This window comes from Chroicocephalus ridibundus, chromosome 12 (genome assembly GCF_963924245.1).
Source record: "Chroicocephalus ridibundus chromosome 12, bChrRid1.1, whole genome shotgun sequence".
In the NCBI taxonomy this organism is placed as follows: Eukaryota; Metazoa; Chordata; class Aves; order Charadriiformes; family Laridae; genus Chroicocephalus; species Chroicocephalus ridibundus.
The window spans coordinates 15,328,311-15,355,033 of NC_086295.1; the positions used below are offsets into that span (position 1 = coordinate 15,328,311).

General features: G+C 50.1%; 1 protein-coding gene across 2 annotated transcripts in view; it reads left to right on the top strand.

The window, feature by feature from the left end:
- TOX2 (TOX high mobility group box family member 2) overlaps positions 1–26,723 on the top strand; it is a 155,631-nt gene that overhangs the window by 120,611 nt on the left and 8,297 nt on the right. For both annotated transcript variants that reach the window (XM_063350259.1, XM_063350260.1), the window contains exons 4-7: positions 8,192–8,431; positions 13,432–13,659; positions 23,720–23,800; positions 26,249–26,650. In XM_063350259.1, coding sequence (XP_063206329.1) covers positions 8,192–8,431; positions 13,432–13,659; positions 23,720–23,800; positions 26,249–26,650 — 951 coding nt within the window. The remainder of the gene's footprint in view (positions 1–8,191; positions 8,432–13,431; positions 13,660–23,719; positions 23,801–26,248; positions 26,651–26,723) is intronic.

A 26,723-nucleotide genomic window follows, 5' to 3' on the forward strand; every position in this document is an offset into this window, starting at 1 on the left:
GAAATATTTCCCGTTTGCCAAGCACAGTCTCCATCCTGGTTTGCACCGCCGTGCTCACCCCGAAGTTACAGTGCTTTATCTTCCTGATGAAATCTTAATTGTGTTTGGAGGATTCTTTCCCCCGTAATAGCAGGATATCGTAACACAAGATCGCAGCCTGTCAAAGGGATGGATTCAGCTTGTCTGGCAGGTGCTTTCCAAAACCAGCCCCCGGTTCTGCCTCCCCCTGCCCGCCAGGCGCCCCGGGGGCTGCAAGCTGCAGGGAACTTCTCTTTGCGGGGGGAAAACACGCAGAGGTGGTTGAGGATGGAAAAGAAAAGGAGCGATTTATGTAGTAACAGATCCAAAAAAGAAACTCCACAGGTGAGGAAACAGAGATCAACACAACTGAACTGGGAGAAGCCCTGGGAGCCTTGTCCGGGGTCAGCTGCATGGCTTTTACGGTGAAGCTTCTTGTTCGAAAACCTTGCATTTGAAACTGACAATATTAATTAGAAAGGTCGGGATTTCGAATGACGTAGGATTTAAAGCAGACTGTAAAACTTTCTTTTCTCATATATGTCGGCTCAAATCCTCTTTAAGTCATCAGGCTGAGCTAGCTCGTCTGCGCGTGGCCTGAAATAACCAACTGAGGAGCTCTCGGTGCTGCTAATGCTGGTATTTAGTAATTCTTGGAATATTGGGGAAGCTCTGGAGGACTAGAAAAGAGCTAATGTGCAAATATTTAAAAAGGGAAACAGAACAACCCAGGTAATTACAGACCTGTCAGTCTGTCATCAATCCTCGGCAAAATAATGGAGTGGCAGATCCAGGCCTCAATTAATAAAGAATTAAGGGAAGGTAATATAATTAATGCCAATCAACATGGGCTGATGGAAAACAAATCTTGTCAAACTAACTTGATATCTTTTTTGATGAGATTACAGGTTTGGGTGCTAAAGGTAACAGTGTTAACATAATATACTTAGACATCTGCGAGACATTTGACTTGGAAGCACAAAGTATAATGAGAAAGTTGAACAATACAAAATCAACGTTATACAGGTTTGGTGGATCAGCTTGTCACTCTGTCTCCCCAGAGTTTGTCATATTTTTGCCAAAGAAAGCATTAAATAACTGCCAGTGAAGTTTGTAGATGACGCAGCGAGTAGGGAAGCAGCAGAAGAAAGGGATGCAGAGCTTTTGGGCATGGTCTGCTCAACTGATCACCAATAATGAATATGTGTTTGGAGAACCAATATTGTCCCACCAGCAGGAGCAAAATAACTCTTTCAAGATGGGGACTCTTCTCCTTAGAGATGGCGGCTCTGGAAAAGGGGTGTGAGATGTGGGGAACAGCTGTGCTTCGGGTGGGTGCTGGCTGATGGAGAAGTCCAAAAAGCCCCCAGAGCAGTGAGCAGGGTGGGAAGCTTGGAGACAGGGCAGAGCACCGCTCTGCGTCTTTGGCCAAAGTGGGAGGGGTGTGATTATCCTCTGTAAGGGCTTTGGTGATGCATCCTGGGATGCATCAAGAAGAGCGTGGCCAGCAGGTCGAGGGAGGTCATCCTCCCCCTCTACTCTGCCCTGGTGAGGCTGCACCTGGAGTGCTGTGTCCAGTTCTGGGCTCCCTGGTTCCAGAAGGACAGGGAACTGCTGGAGAGGGGACAGCAAAGGGCTACCAAGATGCTGAGGGGACTGGAACGTCTCTCTTATGAAGAAAGGCTGAGGCACTTAGGTCTTTTTGGTCTGGAGAAGAGAAGCTTGAGGGGGGATCTTCTCAATGCTTAAAGAGTGGGTGTCAGGTGGATGGGGCCAGTCTTTTTTCAGTGGGGCCCAGGGACAAGACAAGACGTAATGGGCACAAACTTGAACATAGGACATTCCATCCAAACATGAGGAGGAACTTCTTTCCTTTGAGGGTGGCAGAGCCCTGGCACAGGGTGCCCAGAGAGGTGGTGGAGTCTCCGTCTCTGGAGACATTCCAAACCCGCCTGGACACGTTCCTGTGCCACCTGCTGTGGGTGACCCTGCTCTGGCAGGGGGTTGGACGGGATGATCTCCAGAGGGCCCTTCCAACCCCTGCCAGTCTGGGATTCTGTGACTCTCTTTGCTGCCTGGCTCTGAATTCAGAGATGCTCCTTCGAATCACGTTTGCAAACTTGAGTCTGTAAAACCTGTTTTTCACTGCTTGATAAAAAAAAACCTGCAAATACAATATAGTTCCAAAAAATTTCCATGTGCCCAAACCCGCGATGCTGGCACCACTGGTTCCCATGAGCTCCAGTGCTGCTGCCAGCAAAGTCACCCCGTGGCAGCCTGGTGGGGTCACAGGTCCCCAGGAGCTGGCAGGGGGGTGCTTGGTCCCTCTGAGGACCAGGAGCATCCAGGCGGGAGGCTTGTCCCAAGGGGGTGACAACCACGGCTGGGAATCCCACTGCATAAAGCCTCTGCCATATGACGAATGGCCCCCGCCCCTCCAAAAATAAATTGCTTCCTTTTTAAATCCTTTCTTACTGTTCCCCTCGTATTCGTAATAGGATGATCGGTGGAACCAAAGATGTGGCTGTTACTTTAAAGGATAAATTAGTTTGACTCTTAACTCAATAATTAAAACTGTTATGGCTATGAGCCTGCAGGGATAATGTACTATTATTATAGTCATTTGTTTCAATTAAATGCTTACTGATTTTACAATAGCAGCTGGGCACCTGCGTGAGATAGCTATTACTCTGAACAAGACATCTCAAATTCCAGCAGAAATTTGTCACTGCGCTAAAGCATTTTACATAGACCATGAAAGTTTATTAGGAGCAGTTACAAATCGGGAAGAGGAGGGGTGGTAATTGGGGATATATTTTCTTATCAGCTTCTCTCTCTCCTGCTCTCTCTCTTTTTTAAGTAAATCATCTTTAAGCATTTCAGCTATGGTGATGGGTTTACATTTAAACTTCAATACAGAAAAAGCCTGCTGGGAAAACTTTGCTTCAAAGCTGTTCAGCAGATAATTTCTCTCCCTGGTTGATTGTGATTGTAATGGCTTCTGCTCGGGAACAAACCTAAGGAGAGGTAGGCTGTGCCGCCAGTGGGCCTTGTAGCCGCCCCTGGAATAGCTACTTCCCTTGCCCAGGGAGGAAGACCCTGGCCAGGGAAGGCTCCAGCAGGTCTGCTCATCACACCCATGTGAATCCACCCCAGGAAAGTTGGCAGTCACAGGGTCATGAAATGGTTTGGGTTGGAAGGGACCATTGAAGCAGGACTCCTGCCTGGGTGGCACTCCCTGGGAGTGGGAGTGACTGGATTTGGGACCCTCATGGATACCTTTGCTGGACAAGTCCACAATAACCATAGAATCATAGAATGGTTTGGGTTGGCAGGGACCTTTAAAGGCCATCTAGTCCAACCCCCCTACAATGAGCAGGGACATCTCCAACTAGATTAGGTGGCTCAGAGCCCCATCCAACCTGACCTGGAATGTTTCCAAGGATGGGGCATCCACCGCCCCTCTGGGCAACCTGGGCCAGTGTCTCACCAAGATAATGTTTCAAAACGTGTCAAGTGGAGCTTCAAGTTAACTGCCCCCCAAAATTCATATGTAAAAGGCAGCTGTTTCCAGCAGTAAGGGCTACGACACTAGCCAGCAGACCTGGGGCTCTGGTCCCAGCCTCAGGCAGGGGTGGTTGCTGTTGTTGAACGTCCTCTCCTCCAAATTCCTAATTCCCAACTGAAGCCTTGAGGCAGGTCCCACCCCCGTAACCACCTTCTACCTTTGCTTTGCGTAGGATTTTTCTCCTCCTCTTCCCGCTTTCCTTGGTCTCAGCCACACTTTGAAGGCATCACCATGTTTTGGTGGCAGAAGCACAAATTCAGAGGTTCTGTGTTATTCCCCCACAGCGTGTTTTGCCCTTGCTGCATCCATGGCTGGGCTGCGATCCCGGGTGGGATCTGTGCCGAAGAGCGCGCAGATGTTACCCAGCAGGAAAGGAAGAAATTTGGCTGGAGCTTGCCGTAATGGCGTTGGCTGACCCCCGCTGCACCACAGCCCCCCGAGATAAAGCGGGATGTGTAAGAGATGATGGCAAAGACCAGCGATAGCAGTCAGATGGCACAGCTCCAGCCCAGGGGCATCGCCCCTCTAAAGGTCCCTTCCAACCCAAACCATCCTCTGATTCCCTGATCTTTGCTTCCAGAGCACCCAGGTCCCCAGCCAGGCTCTTCCTCGCGGCATTTTGTCACTGGCACTGGATTACCCTTCTCCCCAGAAACAAGGAGCGCGGACCATATGCCGTTTGTCAGCCTATTTTTCTCCCCTTCTTAGGATTAGCTGGAGCGTTTATAGGCTTGATATGCATATTCATCAAAAAAATTGAAATATTACGGAAGAAAAGAAGCTGTCTTGGAGTTAGCACAGCCTTTGGGAATCTGCTAAGTAAGATGCACTTAATTACTTGAGCTGTGACTACATCACATTTCACTCATGTTTCCTCTGAGATGCAAAACATCTTTTCAGCAGAGGCTGCAAATGCGTCCTGAGCCCTTTGTAGCCATCGGGATGGAGACAGGATCGGACCTGGCTCTCGGAGCCGCCCCTCCTAGTGATGGAGATAATCACGTTTGCAGGGCGGTTATTTAATTACGCGTGTGCTTCTGTTGGGCTCCGTGGAGATGCCGAATGCTTGGCAGAGGGGAAAGGCAGGGGTACAGCCCCAGCGAGCCCGCGGCAGGGGTCGCATTCCATGGGAATGGTGTGCCGTGGGAGAAGAGGTTGTTTGCTTTTGCAGGGGGAAAACGTCACATTCGTTACCTTCTCTCGCTTTGGTTTGCCATCGTTGGGATTTCATTCATCATTTACTTTGCCTAATTAGGCGGTTCGCTGCAGGGGAGCATCTCTGAATCCTGCTCCTGGGTTTCTCTTTCCTTGGTACTTTCTTGGGGGGGTTAGTCGCTACTTTGGGTGCACAACTAAAATAGCTCTGTGTTGGCAGGGTCTCACAGCAGAAAGCAGGACTGACCCTTTCCCCAGCTGGAGCAAAGGCCATTGTTGCCCCAAGGCCCCCAGAAGAAGCGCTGGGGCTGCACACCAGCCGCTCGCCTTCATTTTCACCCCAAACATTTTATATTTGGAGACGACAAATGGCTTTTCCACCACTCGTCCTCTCCGGTCCTGAGGACATCGGGAGCTGTGGGCAGGGGCTGTGGGGAGGTGGCAACCTGGCACGTTCTTCCAAAACTGCATTTTTTTTATTTTTTTTTTTAAAAAAAGGGAAATGGTGAGAAATTTAGTGAGTGGCAAAAGATGGGGCCAGATCCTGTTCCTCCAGGTATCAGCCAGCAGGGTCGCATGTGGGGACCACAGTCTAATGTGTCCTTCTGCAAAACCTCCTGGCCAGGGTGGGAAGAGATGGAGACATGGAAGAGGGAGGGCGGGAGTCAGAACCAGCAATATTCAGCAAAGGTTTTAAGTAAAACCACCGATTTTTAATGATGTAAAGAAATAGGCAGCTGCTTGGGAAGAGGCTTCTGGGCTAAGATGTCCTTGGGGGGAGGATGTCCCAGGAAAATTGTTGTGTCTCTGCTTGTTACGAGAGGGCTGTGGTTGGGTTGCTGTCAGCAGGAGGCTCCTGCATGGATTCTCGGAGCCAGGGCTCAGGTTTCTGGTTTTTCCTACAAATTTTCATAAGCATTTGCAGCACGTGTCCCATATCCATAATTGCACTTCTGGACTTGTTCTGCTCTGATGCATAAATAACACGCACTGTAAAGAAAAAGTGTATGATTACATATTTAATGGATAAACGGAGCTGTTGTGGTCTATTGGCCACATAATAAAAGTTTCAAAAAAAATTGTCTTAATACAGTATTTACCCAAGAGACTGCCATGGCTGCAAACGTGAATGAGCTATTTTAAATTTTAAAACTTTTTAAGCCACGTTTCATAGCCTTCCCCATTTCTAAACCACCCGTCTTCTAAACTTTTTCTTCATTTAAATTTAAAATAAGGACAATAAATTATTCTTTTCCTTAGCAGCTGGCAGATCTTCTCTAACATGAAAGGTCTGGATTAAGCTGACAAAATCCCAGACAAATGTACCTTTTCCACTGGAATTTGGGAAGTTTACCCCTCGCACAGCAGACAGGTGCTGAGCTGTCTCCCCACTTTGCAGGCTCCCCATTGCTGCCCGTCTCACCCCTGCCCATTCCCAAGATGTTTACAAATTTAATTGTAAATGGAAAAATTGCCTCTCCGCTGCCTCCTGCGCTTTCCAAGCCCGTTGTCCGTCCCCACCTTGCTTGGCTGCGGCGTGCGCATCCTCGATGTCTTTTTGGCCAGGATTTCCCATGCAGAAGCCAAACTGCTGCAATAAGGCAGGGATTTGGGGCACATAAAACTTGTCCATAGTTCAGGCAGCAGGGAGTTTTCTCAGCTCCGCGATGGAGCAAAGCTGGTGGTTCCTTGCAACCACCATTCAGCCTGGTCTCTAAGTCAGCCTCGGTCGGACTCCTCGTGCTGTTGAAATCATAGAATCATGGAATGGTCCGGGTTGGAAGGGACCTCAAAGACCATTTCGTTCCAACCCCTCTGCCCTGGGCAGGGACACCTCCCACCAGACCAGGTTGCTCCAAGCCCCGTCCAACCTGGCCTTGAACCCCTCCAGGGATGGGGCAGCCACAGCTTCTCTGGGCAACCTGGGCCAGGGGCTCAGCACCCTCACAGCACAGAATTTCTTCCTGAGATCTCATCTAAATCTCCCCTCTTTCAGTTTAAAACCATTACCCCTCATCCTATGTCTCCCCTCCCTGATCAAGTGTCCCTCCCCATCTTTCCTGTAGGCCCCCTTTAGGTACTGGAAGGTTTTCTTCCTGTGAGTTAAATTCCCACACTTTGTAATTAAAACAGAAAAAGGGCAGATCTAGGAAAATCTGTTCCCCTGACACACACTCCTCTACTGATGGAGAATCCGAAAGAGAGCAGAACGTGCTGTCGGGTGTTGCATAAAGCTCTTGATTCCTGACCTGCAGGACTAAATCTGGTTTTGCATTTGGATTTATTTCTTCTGAAGCCTACTGAGCCCTTGCAGGTCTTCCCGGGGTTGCTTTCTGTATGTCCTGCTAATGGAGTTGGCAAGCCTCCCCTGGTAATGAGAGACTGCACCTCAGCGGGCTTATCGGAAATGAAGATTGTTAATAAATAAAGCCTGGGTCTTTAAACTCATGTTAACATTAATCAGATTAATATAAAAGGGAAAAAGTCTGGAGAACGATCCAGGCAGAGCTTGCTCTCCCTCCCGCTGGCTTCCTCCGTGGCTGGATGAGGCTGAGCCCTGCCGCTGGGGGCTGGCCGGGCAGGGATGGATCCTGGGGTGAAAATGGGGTTTTCAGGGAAAATGGTACAAACTGGAACTGAGGTCTTGGCTCAGCAGACAGCAGGGCAGCCCCAAAGCCCTCCATGCACCTACAACATGGCGAGGTTTGTCCCCCCCTCATTTTATCTCATCTTCCCTCCGAGGACAGGACAGGGGGTTGTTGCTGCCCCCGCCTGACCCAACCACTTGAACTTTGGTTTATGCCACGACATAGGGGGATATACGCTCCGTAAGATATTTTTATTTTGCCTAATATAGCATTCAACATTTCTTGTTACCCATATATATATATATATATATGTTCCATTTCTCTTTCGAATCTCTCAAGGCTGTCGGGCTCAGCAGCCTCCGGAGGCAGCGCATGTGCCAATGGCCTGTGCCGTGCCCGTGCGTCCCTGCAGCCATGTGTCTTTAGTCGCCTTTCAGTCCCATCAGATGTCTCCTTGTGTTATGAGAACAGATAAGTAAGTGTTAGGAAACTCTTTTTTAGGGGGGGGGACAACTGTATCAGGTAGTCACCCCTCTCGTCTCTTACGCGTGCGCACACACACATCGCTTCTGGTCCCTGAGGCAGGCAGGGGCACCTCCTGGACACACGGGCAGATGCACAAAGACAAATTAGCACCTCTCCGTAGTCCCCGTGGGCAGGGAGATGGCAGGAGCAGAGCCCCCGGGCGCGTGGTGCTCATTTCTTGCTCTCGGCATGTTTGGAAGGGGGCACGAGGAAGACTTCACCAGCTGCGTAGAATAATTTTAAATCAGTCGATAAGAATTCACCGTAAAGTGATTTGACAGTATGATAAATATATAAGTACCTTTTTTAATTACAAAGTGATATTCTCCTAACTCAGATCCAGGAGATGGTCCACTCAGATGCCACGTCCTATGAGTCCAACCGTCAAGTGCCCCTGATCAATCGCCCCGGGATGTTAGCCGGCCCCATGAGCGCTCTCAGCCAGTCTCAGCTGATTTCGCAGATGGGGATGCGGAGCGGTGTTACCCACGGTTCCCCCTCGCCCCCGGGAAGTAAGTCTGCTACACCATCTCCCTCCAGTTCTACTCAGGAAGAGGAGACAGAGTCACATTACAAGGTACGTGCAGTCACGCCTGTTTTAACAGACAGCGAGAAAACAGCCGATGATGCTTTTCAGTGAGGGATAAATTGTGCTAAATAAGAGCACAGATTTTTGGTCTTTTTTTTTTTTTTTTTTTAATATATATACAGTGTGAGACTTTCCCAAGGATGGGGAGATCGTTTCCAGCCTAGGGTGAGGTCCAGCATGGAAGGCTCGCGCACATGCTTGGGTTGTGCATGCAAAAGGTTTGGCAATGAGACTTGGGCTTTTCTCTCCATGGTTTACGAGGTCTATGAGGGATTTGGGTCTTTTCAGTCTGGAAAAAAGACGGCTGAGGGGGGATCTTTTATCAATGCTTATAAATACTGAAAGGGTGGGTGTCAGGAGGATGGGGCCAGGCTCTTTTCAGTGGTGCCCAGGGACAGGACAAGAGGTAACGGGCACAAACTTGAGCATAGGAAGTTCCACCTAAACATGAGGAGGAACTTCTTGACTTTGAGGGTGGCACAGCCCTGGCACAGGCTGCCCAGAGAGGTGGTGGAGTCTCTGTCTCTGGAGACATTCCAACCCCGCCTGGAGGCGTTCCTGTGCCACCTGCTCTGGGTGACCCTGCTCTGGCAGGGGGTTGGACGGGATGATCTCCAGAGGTCCCTTCCAACCCCTGCCAGTCTGTTATTCTGTGATCAAGCTGTGAAGTTTCCTCCTCTGAGGGTTTTGATGAGCAAAGCAGGCTCAGGGCTAAGGTTCTGCAAATGCTTGGGTGCAAAATCAGATTTCTGGTGGCAGGTATACAGGAGACTAAAACAGGGAAGGACAATAACGCAGGGTGGGATTTAACTGAGCTCACCAGACATGGCTTGCTATGGAAAGAAAAATCAGAAATCAAAAGAGAAAGAGTGTTCTGCCTTTTAGTTGGCCCGGGCAGTGTGTTAGGTAGTCAGCAATGTCTTTGTGGCACAGAGTCTGCCCCTACAGCCAGAACAACTGGCGAGCACGGCATCCAGAAACCCAAGGACTTCCTAGGGTTTTGGGAACATCTGGGTTGTTGCCTATCTTTCTCAAAACGCACTGACAAAGCCAACAAGACATGCTGCGTTCTGCGCGTCTCCCGTCTGTTATTTACCGAGGACAAATTGCAGCAATTGCAGGGTCGCCGCCTCAACACCCGGTGGGTCTCCATGCCTGCAGGTCAAACACTGGGCTCCCTGCGGACTTTAATCAAAGTCTTTTGTGGAAAACCTTCTCCTGGAAGGTGCTGATCCGAGGTTGACGGCAGAAGCACTGGTATTGCAACTTTGTCCCCTAAAAATAGATGGCTGTGACAGGATTTGAATGCAGAGACCAGAAAAGTAGGAAACCACTAGGACTGAGCAAAAGCCTTTCCCTTTCCATGGAAATCTTAAAGGTCTTTTCCAACCTAAATGATTCCATGATTCTGTGAAATCTAGACAAATGTATTCCCATCAGTCCTGTAATTTTTCATCCTTTGGCAGTTTTCACTTCAGATCAGGACATTCCAAAGCAGAGTGCGCATGTGGGTGCGAAAACTGAGCTTCAGTGGAATAGAACTTTAAAAAGAAGGGATACACCTGATTGAAAATAGATGGCGTTTCTCAAACTTTGCTATTCCACATTTGGGGGACACTGTGGGATGGGTTGTGCTGCTGGACCCCACGGTCTGCCACCTCCCAGAGCCCACGTCACACAGCTCCAGGCAATTAATTCCAGCAAGAGCTAAAATCTTTCACGTTAGTGGAAAATGAGTTTCAGCTTAGTTACACGCCAGATTCTCTTACTCTGCCTCTTTCAGCATCACCCAGCTTTCCTCCCAGCCAGTCGGGGCCGCAGGAGTCACTGGGGAGGACGTGGCTTTGGGGTTGGATCTTCTGTTCTCATCGAGCCAGTGATGCCTGTGGGGGTAGGAAGGATTTGGAGATGTCCAAACTATGACAACTGGCAGAGATTTGAATTTTTCCTATCCCTAAAGGCACGCCCCCTCGTTTTTCTGCCCCATAAACTACCCAGCAAGACAGGTGGAACAGGAATGGTGTATTTGATGGAGGAAGGAGATCATAAGTGTAAAGAAAGCAGCAGAACCGCGCTGTGGCCTGCAGGTTTCTGTTTGTTTTCTCTATCTGCCCAGCTGCTGTATTCACCCATCGGTCATTTTTCCTATGGCCATTAAGGGCCTTTCTGCAACAAATCAAAGCAATGTCTAACAAGCAGAAATTAATCTTGTAACTGAGAAGGTCACACGTTAAAGAAATGGGTCTGACACCAGTGGGTGGTTCAGGTCCAGTAGGTCCTTAGATCCAGGGAGCTTGTGATTTGAGGATGTCTCCCAGCCTCACTGATGCATTTATTGCTTTGGGGGGGATGTACACGTGCATTGGAGGGAGAGGTAGTTGTAGTCCAGATTCCAGTTGGATTAGCGATCTCTCTCCATGGTTATTAAAATCATGGCGTCCATGAAGTTCCTGCTCTTCATGGGTTCAACATCTAAGAAGGCACCAAGCTACCAGTTTATAGGTTCACATCTGTCACCGGTGAATTGCCCCAGTCCACATCTGGTGTTGAACGTACCTTCTGGTTAAACGCACCTGGTGGCCATACGCTTCATCCCGCCACATGGCCTTCACCCATGTCTCAGCCCTTGGGGGATATGGTTGCTCTGGCGCAGTGAGGCGCTGGCTCGACGGGGTTTGCCTTTAGCCATGAACATGGCTTAGGTTGTTCAAGCATCTCCCGCAGCCCAGGGCTGGACTGTTGGCTCATCCTGTGCTGCATCACACCTGGTAAACCCCAGCAAAACCAGGCAAAGTCCTGATCTGCTCTGCTCCCCTCTGGCAGCGTCTGTTTTCCATAAATACCATTTACTCTTTGGTGCTGCCTAAGCAAGACTGACTCTAAAACCATCGTCGTGGCCAGGGTTGGATTGTGCCAGTTGCCGGCTCCTTCACTTGGTCAACGGCTGCGAGGAGAGCAGCTCCCCCTCTGCAGCACTTTAGTGAATCAAACAGGATTACAGTTAGTTAAAATATCATCTCACTTGCTAATGGGCTGAAGCCCTGTCATGCATTTTTTTTTTTCTCCTAATAAGCTGGCCTTTCACCTCCAGGCCTCCCATTCAAGCCCAATTGGGCAATTTTAAATTAAATGCAATTTTTTTGGTCTCTCTGCTCATTCACTAATGGTCACTGTCTGTTTGACAAATGTCACTGCGCTGATACTGAACTTAATGACCAGTCAAGAGCTGCTGCGCAGAGCACAGGAGCGCTGCTGCCCTTTCCTCCCCGCGCCTGGCCTGAGTGAAGCCTCTTAAATCCCGCCGCTTCCAAGCACGCAATCGTAATCGGCAAATCCATCAGGAGAAAAGGCCTTTTGCTCCCAGCACTCACTGGGAGGCAAGGTTTTCTCAACGGTTTGGTGTTTAGACCTGTGTCAATTGATTTTTTTTAGACCTCTAAGTGACAGATTGGGCAACTTCCTAAGTGATGTAATTAGCCCGTGCTCCTGGTAGAGCAGGGGCTGCCGCAGTCAGGTAGTAGCCGAGCACTCGGTGCCGGAGCGTGGTGGGTCTGCAGGAGGAGGTGCTGGGACCCTGTTTGCCCTCCGGGATGCAGAGATCAGCCAGCTGGCAGCAAGCGATTTTATTCTCTGCCGTCTTTAACCTCTGGCGTATTTAGTTTTTCCTCCTCTATAAAATAAGGATAATGGTGCTTCCCTGTAGTGCGAGCTTTCACTGACCGCAGTTAATGCCTTGAGAGCTTTGATGTGTGTCCAAGTGCTTTCCAGGGGTCTTCCCCTTTGCACACCATCACACAGAGGCCTCAGCGGTCCCATGTATTCAACACGCCGCCCAGGGCATCATGGTGGAGGCTCAGCCATAGGCTCTTCTTTCTGTGCTGCCTTCACTGGAAGCACCCCTGTTTCCACCTGGCGGTTTTACTTCCCAGCCTGGTGGCAGTGTCTCGTACTGAGCAGGCAAAAAGTCCAGCTTCTGTTGCCTGTGTCCTGCTCCCCTTAGTTCCACCATCCACAGGCTGGTGGATACAGCCAGACCTTGTCATCCAGCCTCGTCATAAAGACTGACCGGTGCACGCAAAGCGTTTAATACGGAAGATTAAAATAGTTTAATTCCTTGATATTTTTCCTGGATAGGGGTACATACCTGTTAGCAGGGTGAAGCAAATTTTGGATGGCCCCATTGTGAACAGGTTGCCCAGAGAAGCTGTGGCTGCCCCATCCCTGGAGGGGTTCAAGGCCAGGTTGGACGGGGCTTGGAGCAACCTGGTCTGGTGGGAGGTGTCCTTGCACGGGGCAGGTGGCGTGGAACTAAGTGATCTCTAAGGTCCCTTCCAACCCAAATTCTATGATTCTCTAATGCTGTGACGGTGGTGCTCCTTGGCTAGTGCTCACACCTCTCCTGCCTCAGGAGCAGGGAGGCTGAGCTGCTGGCACACATCGGGGTGAGGACAGGCAGAAGCAGCTTGCCAAGGGGGATTATTGGTCTGGAAATCAGAAACCATGTGGAAGCCAATTTTGGAAAAATTCATAGACTGATAAAGGGATCTGGCTGGGAAGCAAGGCGTTTGGGGAGGTCCCAGAAGAGGATCAAGGAGAGAATGAGCTTGTCATGCCGGGGAAGAGGAGGTGGAAGGGGGTGACCGAGGATGAGTGCCTGGAAAGCCCCAGCTTTGGAGCGGGGACAACCGGAGCAGCAAGGGACGAGCCCAAGCTGTGACCCGGGCTGTGAGGAGGCACCTAAGCCGGGCTCAGGCACACACCGGCAGTTTGTGCAATGATCCTGGGGGCTCCTGGGAGCCAAAGAGACCCCCAGGGCCGCTGCCCTCCTTGCTGTGCTGGGTGCCCTTCTCTACCCGTGCCCTCTCTCGTCCCCTTTGCTAACAAGCTGTAGCAGGGACTCGTAGGGACTGCTGACTGCTAAGGTTCATCTCTTGGTGATGAGGTGGGTCATCAGACCCAGCTGACTGCTAAGGTTCTTGGTTTTGCAGGTTACTGGAGAGAAAAGACCATCAACAGACCTGGGCAAAAAGCCCAAAAGCCAAAAGAAGAAGAAAAAGAAGGATCCCAATGAGCCACAGAAGCCCGTGTCAGCCTACGCCCTGTTTTTCAGAGACACGCAAGCAGCCATCAAAGGGCAAAACCCCAACGCCACCTTCGGAGACGTATCAAAAATTGTTGCATCAATGTGGGACAGTTTGGGAGAAGAGCAAAAACAAGTGAGTTACTGATGTCTTCTTTTTTTTTCTTCCAACCGTTTAAATACGTTTTTCCATGGTACAGAGCGTCAGAGTCTCCCCAAGCACGTTAGGAGCATGGCCAGGGGCTTAACCAGGCTGAAGTGTGTGCCCAGAGACGGGGGGTATTTTCCAGAGCGGTGCTGAAGTGCCCACTGCCACTCGAAGCGATGCTGGAGTGGTTTGTGTGCCCCGAGCCGGTGCGACGGCGACATGACCTGGTCCTTGGACACCTCCCTGGGGTGCCCTGCAGACAGGTCCTTGCCACCCAGGTGTCCCAAGGCAGGCGGGGTCTGACCCCTGTCACAGGCAGGGCAGGGATGGGGCAGCAGAAGGATGCGCTAAGTTTGCTCTGCCTCTGCCCCTCTTTTAGAAAAATCTCTGTTGTTACATGGGGAAGAGCAAATTTTTCTGGCAACTAATTATTCTTGAGAAGATCATACTTTGCAAACACATCAATGGCCTTTCCCTGACATGGGGTTTTTACAGCCTTAGATGAGAGGTGGGTTTGTATTTGCTTATTTACTTACAAGGAGTGACGGCAACCGGCTAAAAACTATTAACTCTCTACATCATTGGCCTGAAATCTAACGTTAAGGCTTTAAAAGCTTAGAAAGGAGATGTCTGAAGTGGCCTCACAGAGGAAACCTTCCTGCCCCAAAGCTGTCAAGCACTTTCAGTCTGCTTCACACGGAGACTACTGGAGTCCTGCTTCAGCTGGTTTGTTGATGCTGAGTCAGTTACAAAAGCCTGTAATTGCTTGTTGCCTATTGAGAAAACCCCAGGGAACGCTTTCCGTAGCAAGTGTGTCTCTTTATCAGGCAGAGCGAGATCTGCCACTGTATGTGATGTGTCTCTGAACCCAAACATGCTTTCACTGACAGCCCCCCCATGAGCGGTGAGCCCTTCTCCTAGAGCCTGGCTGCCAACCTCAGCCTGGCTCCGTCTCTCCTTGGGTGTCCACGGCCAGCATTTGAAGCACCTACTTTTGGGGAGGGAGGAAAAAAAGTTATTTAAATGGAAGTCATGCTAGGAAATAGCCTTGCTTTCCACCCTGCACCAAGTCAGGAATACGAGCGAGGCATCTTCTGGGATGAAAGCCCTTTTGCTGATCCATCTGGAGTCTTCCTACTGTGCAAAGTATTGCTTTGATATTTTCATGATCCTCCCTCTTCTCCTCTTTGGACGGATCACTGGGGGATCATGCAGGAATTTCTCATGTTGAAGAAGGGAGGAATATCCCAGGAAGATGCAGGGCAGGGGCTGGGTTGGGGCTATTGGAGCTATTGGTGGGAGGTTCAGGAGCACAGAGAAGCTTTTATGTCACCTCTTTCTCCTGCTTTCATCCCTCCCAACGTCTCATGCTGCCTCTCCCTTGCTCCATCTGGTTGCAAATGTCTCTGTAGATCAGGCACTGAGCTCGGCTGCGAATGTGGTTTGTATAATGGAATTGCTGGTGCGACCCTGACTCAGCGCAGTGCAAATGCTCGGCTCTTAATTAACAGCAGGGATTAGACCAGTCCGTTTATCTTCCCTGCTAACTCTCCCTTCTTCTCTTTTATGAGATAGTAGCAGCCTTGCCGTCTCTTTACACACGCTTTCTAAGTGGCTCCATTTCTCCCTCTGTAATTGATTTAATTAAGTCATTTGTTCCTTGTCTGAATGCTTAAATATTAACTTCCTGGCTTTGTCTCCAGCTGTATACTTTTCTCCCATGACAGCTACCTCCCTGCCCGGGACTCCGGCTGGAGGGACGCTATTTATCCTTGGCTCTGGCACCGCGTTGCCGGTTTGTGCAATGGGGCACGTTCACTCTTGAAGTGTTTGGCTGGAAAAGAGTTTATTTGGTCCCCGTTTGCTTTCCCCTGCCAGCATCCCCAGTCAAGTTTGTTTAGATTCATAAGGCAATGCAATGGAAAGGAAAAAAGGAAAAAGGAATTAAAAAAAAAAACCAAACACATTAACAAAATGTCTTTAATGCGTGAAAACAAGTGCCTAGGATGTCCTGCAGGACTTGATGCATGCATTCATGGTAAAGGCAAGCAGCCCATGCCAAGCACTCTCTTGGGACATCTCGGGAGGGGACGGTGACCGAGCAGGACAGCTTTATGGTGATGCCATCACTGGCCAAAATCCTACTGGGACCTCGGAGTCCAGATTGCCATGTGGCCGCACCGGCCTGTGGTTCAGCTCATCACCAAGCTGAGCATCATGGAAAGGGATGGAAAGGAGGAAAAGGGAAGTATTTCACCTGATGCGCTGCTCCTAGCTCTAGTGACAACAGTGGTTTTGATTATCTTCATATCCTCCCTGCAGAACGCAGTGCAGAAGGCAACACAGCGAAAAGCCAACACGACGATGGCAAAGTAGACAAGCAAGAGCCAAATCTGGACGTTCTTGCTCAATTAGGGCCAAGGTTTTAGTTAAAGAAAGCTTCCGCTCTTTCTGGCATGAGAAAGGAGGGTGGATTTGAGGCTGGAGGATGTTAATTTTGGCCCAAGATGTTCAGGCTGGGGCTGGGGCATCTCATCTCCAGAGGACTGATGTGCAGACCCCAACCCCACCGTGCTGTTATTAAGCGGTCATTTATACCACTGTTAGTTTCTGCTTCAGATGAAGATTACAAACCTTATTTTCCACTTTCCAACGGGCACAGCATTTCCCCAGCCCTGGGTGTGTTTTGGTCTCTTCCTTGTGGGAGAAGAGCAGGGAGGACAGGCAGGGAGAAACCAGGGAGGGGGTTCAGAGCAAGTTGGCCGATAACCCAACCTCAGCCAGGCCATTTTGGACTTGTGATCCCCCACCACGTGTCAGCAGCCCCTGGCACATGCCCCACTGGGCTTGCAGATCCATCCATCCATCCATCCATCCATCCATCCATCCATCCATCCCTCCATCCCTCCATCCCTCCCTCCCTCCTAGCTCCATCACGCACAGAGGAGTTATGTAGGGTGGGGTGGCCGCCCTACCGGTGGCGAAAGGAGGAGTAAAGCACAGTGCAGATGGCTTGTAGCCACACTGCCAGTGCCTCAGGCTCAGAGGTGTGGTCCTGTCCCCCACCCAGGCAGGCAGAACCTCAGCCCTGCTCCCCCCACGGCCATTGCGTGGAGCGTTTCTGAGGCAGAACCAAGATGCCGCCCCTTTGCCGGTGAGCTCAGGCCGGCACACGGAGGGTTAATCCTCTGCCATTTGTGCTGCTAATGATTATATGCACTGTAATATCAAAGCTGTAGCTATTTATTTGCCATTGAGCAGGTGCTGCTGCTCCCACAAAGCAAATTTGCTTTCTCCTCCTGATGAAACAAGCAAAATAAAGGTTGCTCACGTCCCATTTCAGATATGGGGTTTGTTTTTTTTTTCCCTGTGCAGGAGCTGAAAGACAAACACCGCGCGGGAACCAGAATGCGCATTATGCAAGAAACCATATAATCTAGGAGCATCTTTGATTTGGCTGCTGCTGTCACAGACATGTATTTCGCAGAGAGGCTTCTCCCCCCCCACCCCGCTTTCTTTCATTCTTACTGGTTTATCATTTGTGCCTTTGTCATTTTGTTCCTTCTTCTTCTTCTCTTCTCAGCCTCTTCACAATGAATCTTCATTTTCCCTCTGACACACTTGTATCTAAATTTCCTTATTTCCTGCCTTTTTTTATTTATATCTGTTGCCTGGTGATTTGATCATGCTGTGGAATACAGGATTAGCAATCTCCGTGTCCTTGGGTACCGCTCAAGGACACCTGTTCGGCAAAGCGCCGTTTTCTTCCCCGTTTTAACCCCTTCCAGTGCGGCCGTGCGTGCATAACAGTAATAAATAAGAATACCTTTCAATATCTCCAGCGCTGCATTAGCAGGACGTTGTAATCTTCGTTCTTCAACAGCTGGCGCGGCCCTTTCTAAGAAGCTTACATGGGAGTCTGAAGAATGTGACTCGAGGAAAAAAAAAAAAAAATATTAATACGTACTCTTTGAACTTTGCAAATAGTTTAGCAGCTGTTCCTGTTGAGATAGCTTAGACTTTGGTGGAGAGTGAAATGCTAATTCAGCCATTATCATCAAATGGGGTACCTGTCGTCGTAATCCGCCTGCAGCTCCAGGTCCTTGCTCGAGGCTCGCAGAATCCCGTGCCTCAGTGCTATTTTTTTTTTCATTAGCAGATGTAGGCTAGCATTCGCAGCGTTTTCCAGTGAGGTTTAAAAGGGCTGCCTGATTTGACAGAAATTAGAAGAATTTGAGCATTAGAGTGGAGCAAACTCTGCTAATTGACCAGGAAGGATTTTTCCCCGGCACGACGTGGTGCTCACAGCCTGGTCCCAGCTTGTGCCACTTGGCCGGGCTGCAGCCACCTCTCCTCCTTCCATGGGGCCACCAGCCCTCCCGCGGCAGCCTCTGCTCCAGAGCAGGTGACACCCAGCCCTGGGTGGCATGTCCTCCCTCAGGAGGGATTCATTTGGGTGATAAACCTGGAAACTTTCCAGAGCATAGTAAGAAGTCACCCGTGGGTTTTGCTCTTCTCTGCCATGTTCTCCTAGTTCCCTCTCGGAGCACCTTCCCGTTGTCCACTGTATTTTGGGGGAAAAGGGCATTGGTTTGGAGTCTGGTGATGATGGAGCGTGGGAACACTTGCCAAGCTGGCAGATGCAGATGTCTCTGGAACCTGCTGCTTTTCGCTAGGAAATCCAGCAACAAATTCAAAGCTTTGGGTCGATGTTTCCCTAGACCCTGGAAACTCAGAGCAGAGGCATCAAGAAGTTCCTGAGCAATCCCCGAGTGAACCTCAGGATAAACCAGGGCTCCCCATCCTAAGTGAGCAGAAGCAAAGTTGGACAAAACCAACATTTCCAGTTGAGTTTGTGAGTCTGGGGACTCACTGGGGACACAAAGGTACCAGAGATGAGTTCTTGCTCGCTGTAGCCCCGCTTCACCAGGACCAGTTTGGTAATGCTGAGTGACTCCGTGGCCAAATGCATAGGTGATGTTCCCATACAAATGCACAGCCTGGAGAATAACACAGCGTTCACACTCCAGGGATAAATTACCCAGCAGAGAAATTACTCGCTCAGCAGAAAACAATAGATCACCCATCTAATCAGATCCATCCGCTCATTGAACCTGATACATCACCAGGCGACAGGACACTGCATATACCTGCAGTGGGACGGAGGCATCTCGGGCCAACCGTAAAGCTGTGTTACAGCCGAGCCATCACAGGGGAGAGATCCCACGGGAACCGCATGCTTCAGGTGCTGCCTGACAGTGTGGCCATCAAACTGCCCAATTCCAGCATTGCACAGAGGTGTCAGCGGTGGAGCCACCACTGGTTGCAGTTCACTGCTGCTGCCCCAAAGCCCTGGCAGTGAGGGGCTGGAAGGGTCCAACCAGTTGTCCTGGCTTGGAAGGAGGTCTCAGCATCTTCTGAGTGTCAAGGAGAGCCGTGTACTGGAGAAGGATGAAAGCACCAATCCCAAGCAAGGTTTCAAGAGAGGGCTGGTGGAGACCAGGATAGTGATAGGGACGGTGTAAAAGGTCAGAACTGCTCTGAAAAGCATCTCCAAGAGCATGACTTCTCTTCTTGGAGAGCAAGATCAGAAGTGTGGAAGATGAATGTTGTGTGCTTTACGTCAGAGTTTAGGGGTTGGATTTGTCGCCCTCCCCCGCTGTTGCATTTGGAGTCTTCTGTGGGTTCTCCTGAGAACACACATGTGCCCTCGCATGGAGTGACAGATGACTTACAGCCAGGTGGCACCATGAAGTCAAGGAGAGGAAAGCAGGAGTCTTTCAGGATGCTTTAACCAATGGTAATTGCTACTTGATTATGGGTTTATCCATTCATTCTCCAAAGGACTGCTCCACAACACTGCATCTCCACCAGGGTAAAGGAGGACGTCTCCAGAAATACTTCCCATAGCCAGAGCCTTTTATGTAGGCGTCCTCAGGGATGTCAGATGCACAACAGGTCCCATGCCATAGCCGGGAGAGTCTGGGGGAGCTGGAGTACTGCCTAACCAGCAACCTCGTGATGGGCATCATCGACAGGGCCTCCCATGTCCAAGCCTGTTGACCTCAGGATTTAGCAACCCAGACTTTAGGTATTAGTCCAAAGGAGATGTGCTGAGATTTACACAGTAAACCTAGCTTGGGTTAGTTGGTTTTAATGGAGGGAGGGACAGAATAAGTCTTCCCCAAGGAGGGAGCAGGATGGATACAGAGGAGGGTGCGAGGAGGTGAGGAAGAGCTGGGAAGGAGTAAGGATGGCGTGTCCATGTTTGCTGTATGCATTTCCCGTGGCCGTGTGGAGGCTGTATGCGAAGAGAAGGGTGGTGTGGCAGACACCGCCCCACAGGGAAGAAGTACTTTCGAGTCATCTTATGAATAAGCCATAAGTTATGATGATCCCAAGAGATACCTTGCAGGAAAGTGTATAATAGCGACAAGAAAAACCCTCCAGATTTACAAGCAGAATAAAATCCAAATTTATACATTTGGGGGGAAAAAAAAACCCAGTCATGGAATCATAGAAAAGAGGGCAAGGAGAGACTTAAGAGGTCAACCAGACCATACTGCTGCCTGAAGTCTGGATCATCTCTACTTAAGCCATTCTTGATGGATGTGTGCCTAATCTGTTCTTAAACCTTCAGTGGTGGAGATTACACATCTCCCCAGGCAATCTCTTCCCGTGCTTAATTATCCTTGCTGTTAGGAACGCTTTCCTCTTGCTTAGCCAACATTTCCCTTGTTACAATTTAAGCCTATTGCCTTTCTTCCTATCTGCAGTAGAGGCAGAGGTTCATTCATTGCCTCTTTCTTTGCTGCGTCGCATTTGGAGGCTGTGGCTCCGCTTGGTCTTCTCTCCTAGCTAAATAAACGGAGTCCTTGGCTTCCTCCTGGAGACCTTTGCTGCCCTTTTCATCTCTCCTTTCCTGATGGTCTAATCTCTTTTTTGAAGCAAAATGCCCCAAACTCCCTGTAGGATTGCAGCGGAGACCTTTTCACTTGGGATCAGTGGACCCCTTGAATTTTTTGGACAGAGTTTGGGTTCTTTTCATCCTTCTCCAGGCTTGGAAAGCAGCATTTCTGTTAAAGCAGGGGGACCAGGCTGCAGAGGTTACCGCTAACAGCTCCGGCTGTCATTCAGTGCCTGCGCGACACGGAGCCGTTCGTGGGCGTCAGCGGGGTTTGGAATAATTGTCTTCTCTAATTAACTGGTTATCAAACAAGAACATTTCATTACGGTACAATTACTAGCTGCTTTGCTGAGACACAGAGGTGTCAGGATTACGATCCCAACATATGCTTCTTACAGCTCTGATTTTTTGTTTTCATAATCACTAACCGTTTTTGCTCCCCTCCCCAACCCACCCACTCGCTTAATGACTAATGAATCCTCCCGCTAACGAATAAGGAAAATAAATCAGCGGGCACGGCAGGTTAGAAAGAAAAACATGCAAAATGTTTTGAGGATCCTTAAATCTGATAAATTACTTTGAAATTAAAACCCCTGGGAGAAAATGGGATTTTATTAGAAAGTAGCATGGTTTTGTCAATGTTTAAATTAAAATTTTAAAGGTTATAAATACTGCACTGGAGCTGCCGTTACACAGAGGATTCGTGAGTTCAGTTCGGATCTGCTCTTCCCACACCGGTGCGGCGTTTCCCCAGGGGCAGGCTGCGGTTCCACTGCTCGGTGTCCTCGATGGAGCCCTGCGTGGGTGCAGAAAGCCCCAACGTGTGCGACAGGACTGCAGAAGTCCCGGGAGGAGACCCTTAGGGATGGGTTTTTACAATGAGGGTGGTGAGCCCCTGGCCCAGGTTGCCCAGAGAAGCTGTGGCTGCCCCATCCCTGGAGGGGTTCAAGGCCAGGTTGGACGGGGCTTGGAGCAACCTGGTCTGGTGGGAGGTGTCCCTGCCCAGGGCAGGGGGTGGCACTGGATGGTCTTTAAGGTCCCTTCCGACCCAAACCATTCTATGATGGCTGGAGATATCTACTACAGCTTTAGGATGGGGTTAAAAGAAGAAGGTAACACAGGCAGCACTTTTCAAATACGAGTGAGGCGCAGCCCTGTCTCAAAAAGACAAGGACAGATGAAGACTGGGGAAAAAAAGGGGGTAGCAGAAAAAAAAAAAAAGTGATGGAGATGAAGATAGGCACAGAATTTATTGAGTTATTCATTTATTTGCATTTAGGTTAAGGAAGTCTTATTTACCTGCCCCCTCACTGTCCATAAACTGCAGGTTTTTCTCCAGACGAGTCTTTCTAATAATTGAATTTGTCTCTGCATAGCTGTGCATGCTTTGATTTCCCACTGTCCCAGATTTAAAAAAAAAAAAAAAAAAGGCAAAACCGCTCTTGGTATTTTGCTGTTACAGAGGAGAAATACAAATATGTTTTCATTACATCAGCACCCAGCTATGGCCACCGTTACACCGGGAATTCATATTTCATTGCTGTGCAGGCATCAGGGTCCGCATTTAAGGGCATCTGTTGGCAGCGGCGCTGGGGACACCCCGCATTTCTGTTTTCCAGTGAATGCCATGGGGGTGGCACTGGTGGCACCGCCGTGGGCTACGGGCATCCGCGAGGCGAGGATTGTAGAGGAAGGTGATAGCTTTTATGAGGGGAATCGGTACGGTTTGAAGAAATAGTTGCTTTTTGCAGGCAAACTCTTTTTTACAGGCTGACATTTTGAAATGTAATTTGCTTCCGAACGGAGCAAATATAATACTTCCTGAATGCCATAAAGCCAAAGACAAACTTAGGAAAATGCTCCATTACAGAAAATTACCGTCTGAGACCTCCAGTGTGTCAAGTCAAAACGTTTCATTGCGGGAATCTCTCTGATTTAGCAACGACAATAAGGTTTTCAAACCATTTTTAATAGAACTTATCTGATTTTACTGATTTTAAACTGAAAGCCAAAGAGCCGGATAGTTTCGCTGCTGGAAGGTTATTTTCCCTTCGGAGGTCAGTGTTAGAAAGGAGTCTGGGATGCTGCCACGGCCGTGGAAATTTGCGGGGGAAAGGAGCTAAATATTCCCACCAGGCTTCAGCATCTCGATTCTTGAAAGCTGTCATTGTTTTAAAAGCAGAATTAAATTGTATGCAAATCTGTTGTAATTGAAATCAACTTTCAGTGTGCTGCTTGAGGAGGGCTTTGAATTTCCAGCAGAGGAGAGGACTGATGGGTGTTTTTCTCGGGAGTTTCTGCCTTTTTGCTGAAATTTTTATTCCGTTTTAAAATATTCTTCTCGCTTGCTCGGTTTAATCTGTTTAACCCCGTGGGGACTCACGCTGCTTTAGAGTTATTTTTACATACATGGGGGACCAAACTCTGGGCAGAAGGGGTTCCAGCCCTGTGAAACAATCATGAAACATGTCTCATCGCAGGGAAGAGAAGGAAGAATAAACAATAATTCACTCTTACAAAGCTTTATTATATTTTTTTTTTCTTGGGGTAGCAAACTCTCCTGATACTTGCCGTTCCCCTGCAAGCCCCAGCTCCCAGAGCCATAAGATTTGGCAAAAATCTCAGCTTTTATATGCTGAGAAAGGACTTCCCAGGTGTCAGGACTGCAGAGAAGAGCTTGAGAGTGTTGAGCTCTAAAGACTTAATAATGGGAAAGCCAAGAAAATGAATGAGAAGGTTAGAATTTCTGAATGTCTCACCATTTTTTAAGCTGGTCCTAGCATTTGGGGATTTTGCCTCTTGCCTCGCTCTTCCAAGAGCCTGGATCGCACTTTCCCCTGGTGGGGAAGTGATTTCATTGGGTTCCCCCTATAAAATCAGACCATGTCCCTTAGAGCAGACATTCATAAATATCCGCCGAGGCACGCAGACCACCCTGGCTTGCGATGCCTCCAAAAATCCCAGGGCGGTCCAACCCAGGGGCTTTGTTTGCTTGATTTGGGGTAAATTCCTCCTCAGCAGAAAAGAGTTTTCCATGCACACATCCATGCAGAGGGGGGGTCCCATTGAGCAGGGTGCAGCCGAGCCCAGCAGCACCCTATTCTGCGTTATTAATTATTATCCGTTCCTTGGTCTTTTCAGGCATACAAGAGGAAAACAGAAGCCGCCAAGAAGGAGTACCTGAAAGCCCTGGCAGCGTACCGGGCCAGCCTCGTCTCCAAGGTACGGCCCGCGTTGCACGGTCGCTGGAGGTGGTGATGCTGACCTGGTTGCTCCGGGGATGAGAAGTTTTATAAGAAATAGAGTGGAGTCGTGCTATCAGACCTGATACCAGCGTTAGCCACCTTCCCGAGGAGCTAAAAGAAATGCTCTGCATTCTGCATGCTGCCTTCTGCCCTTAGCACCCCGAAACGAGACCCTGCTTTGGGTTGTCTTCATCAGCGGGTCTCACAGCAGGGGGGGGTGTCCCTGCTCAGGGACAAAGGGGTCACTGCTGCTTGTCCCCATGCCGGTGGCCCTTCCTTGCCCAAGTCTTGGGGTGTGAGTCCAGCAAATGAGGGAGTGCTGGCAAGGGCAGGAGGATGAGGATCACCGCCATGGGTGACACCAGGGGAAAGTGACACCCCATCCCTGGGCTCACCAGCCAGCACTGGGCAGCAGCAGGATGCCAGCAACATGCCTGGATCCTGGTCCAGACACTCGGGCTGTTGAGGCTGCTCAGGACCCCAGGGCAGCAGAGAGCAGGGGTTCCAGGGAGCAAGACCCATAGCTGCAGGTGATGGGCATGTGAGCACATCCTTGCTTAAGGCACTGCTGTCAGGCAAAACCCAAAGAGCCCATTTTGGCGCTTATTAGTGAACTTTCAGGGGATTTCAGATCCGTACAGGAACTCCCGGTGCTGGCAGGCTGCACCTGGGCTGGCGATGATGGACCAAGTGCCTGCCCATCCCAATCCTCCAAACTCGCCCGTCCCAGGAGACCTGATGCCTTGCCCTCCTCCATGCCTTCAGAGAGGGGACACGGGCATTTACTGCCTGTGAATTTGGGGTGGCTCCTGTGGAGCACACAGGCTTGCTGGCTGAGGGGGATGTGCTGCCCTTGGGTTGTAAGTAGGTGTATCAAGTGGTTTTCCCTTCAAAGCTTCTCCTTGGTACCACACCACACCCTCAGCACTTAATCATCAACGCTGCCATGGGAAATAATCTGATGTCCCAAATCAACCATCATCTGCAGGATCCATGTGACTGGTGGTGGGCTGGAAAAGTTCAAAGCTGCGGGACAGACATGAGCACCATTAGCTGCCTCTAACTTGTAAACAGAACCGCAGCAAGGACACAGAAAGTCAATGGAAAGGGCTGTTTGGGGCTTTAAAAGCTCTTCTTGGTCCCTCTGGAAACCTCTGAGGGTTTTGCCTTGGATGTGCCTAGCAGCAGCGTGGGGCAGATAGCATGGAGGGCATGGAGTCACCCCACACCGTGGTTTCATTTTTTCCCAGTTTCTCCACTGACCAGTTCTTCGGAGAAGAGCAACTTTGTTTTGAGTAAAACAGCACAGTGTGATCCTGGCTGGCGGGTGAGAAAGGATCTGGAGTATCATTACAGAGGCCATCGCAGGACAAAAACCTCATTGTCTGAGCCAGAAAATGTCCTGTTGTTCTTCTCTTTTTCCTGCAGAAATGAGGCCACCATTGTCCTGCACATTATAGACCCCACCAGAGCTGCAGGAATGCATGAGATTAGGAAAGCAGAGTTTTTACAGTCCCGTTCCTTCTCTGTTGGAAGCAAAAGTAATTTTGTCACCCACCTCTGTGGACCTAAGGAGTGAGCTGCAGGCGGGAGGTTTGCCTCCGTGCTGGTTAATGCCCCTCCAGTGCTCCAGGCTCTGCCGAAGACACGGTTGAGTTACTGGACCTTAATTTCCCAGATCACAGAATCACAGAATGGCAGGGGTGGGAAGGGACCTCTGGAGATCATCTAGTCCAACCCCCTGCCAGAGCAGGGTCACCCAGAGCAGGTTGGACACGAACTGAGTTTTGAATGTCTCCAGAGAAGGAGACTCCACCACCTCTCTGGGAAGCTGTTCCAGTGCTATGGGACCCTCAAAGTAAAGAGGTTCCTCCTCATGTTTAGATGGAACTTCCTATGTTCAAGTTTGTGCCGTTACCTCGTCCTGTCACTGGGCACCACTGAAAAGAGCCTGGCCCCATCCTCCTGTCACCCACCCTTTCAGTATTTATCAGCATTGAGAAGATCCCCCCTCAATCTTCTTTTTTCCAGACTAAAAAAACCCAAGTCCCTCGCCTTTCTTCATAAGAGAGATAGAATCGCCTTGGTTGGAAGGGACCTTTGAGATCATCTAGTCCAGATGTTCCAGTCCTCTGATCATCTTTGTAGCCCTTTGCTGCACCCTCCCCAGAAGTTCCTTGTCCTTCTTGAACTGGGGAGCCCAGAACTGGACACAGCATTCCAGATGTCCACAGATGTGGACACTGTGCCCAGCCTGAGGTCACCCAGCGAGCCGCCGGGCTGGAGGTCCGTGTGCTGGCTGGTGGGGGAGGAGCAGGAGCCACGGGGAATCTGGAAAGCTTGGTTGGATGGACGGACATCTCGGGACACGTAACCATGTTTCCTCCCTTCCTTCCTCATCACCCTCCGTTCTGTTTTCCCACAGAGCTCTGCTGACCAAGGGGAGACGAAAAGTGCCCAGAGCAACCCACCTTCCAAAATGATCCCCCCCAAGCAGCCCATGTACCCAATGCCGCCACAGGCTTCCTCGCCCTACCCCGGCCTGGGCTCGTTCCTATCCCCATCGGACCTGCAGAACTACCGCGGCCACCCCGGCCTCTCCCGGACCCTCACCTCCAAACCCATGCTGCCCAGCATCAGTGCCTCCCCGCCACCCTCCTTCCAGATCAGCCCCCCCCTCCACCAGCAGCTCTCCTTGCACCACCCGCAGAGCTCCCTCCTCAGCCAGCCCCTCAGCATGCAGCAGGTCCCCCAGCAGCCCCTCCTGTCCCCCCCCATGGCACTACAGGTACAGCCCCCCATGAACGCCTCGCCTCCCGGGCAGCAGGTAGGTGCTCAGAGAGGGTTGCCAGCGGTTCCCCTCTTCCCCTTGGTTTCTGGATGGTTTGGGGATATTGGGG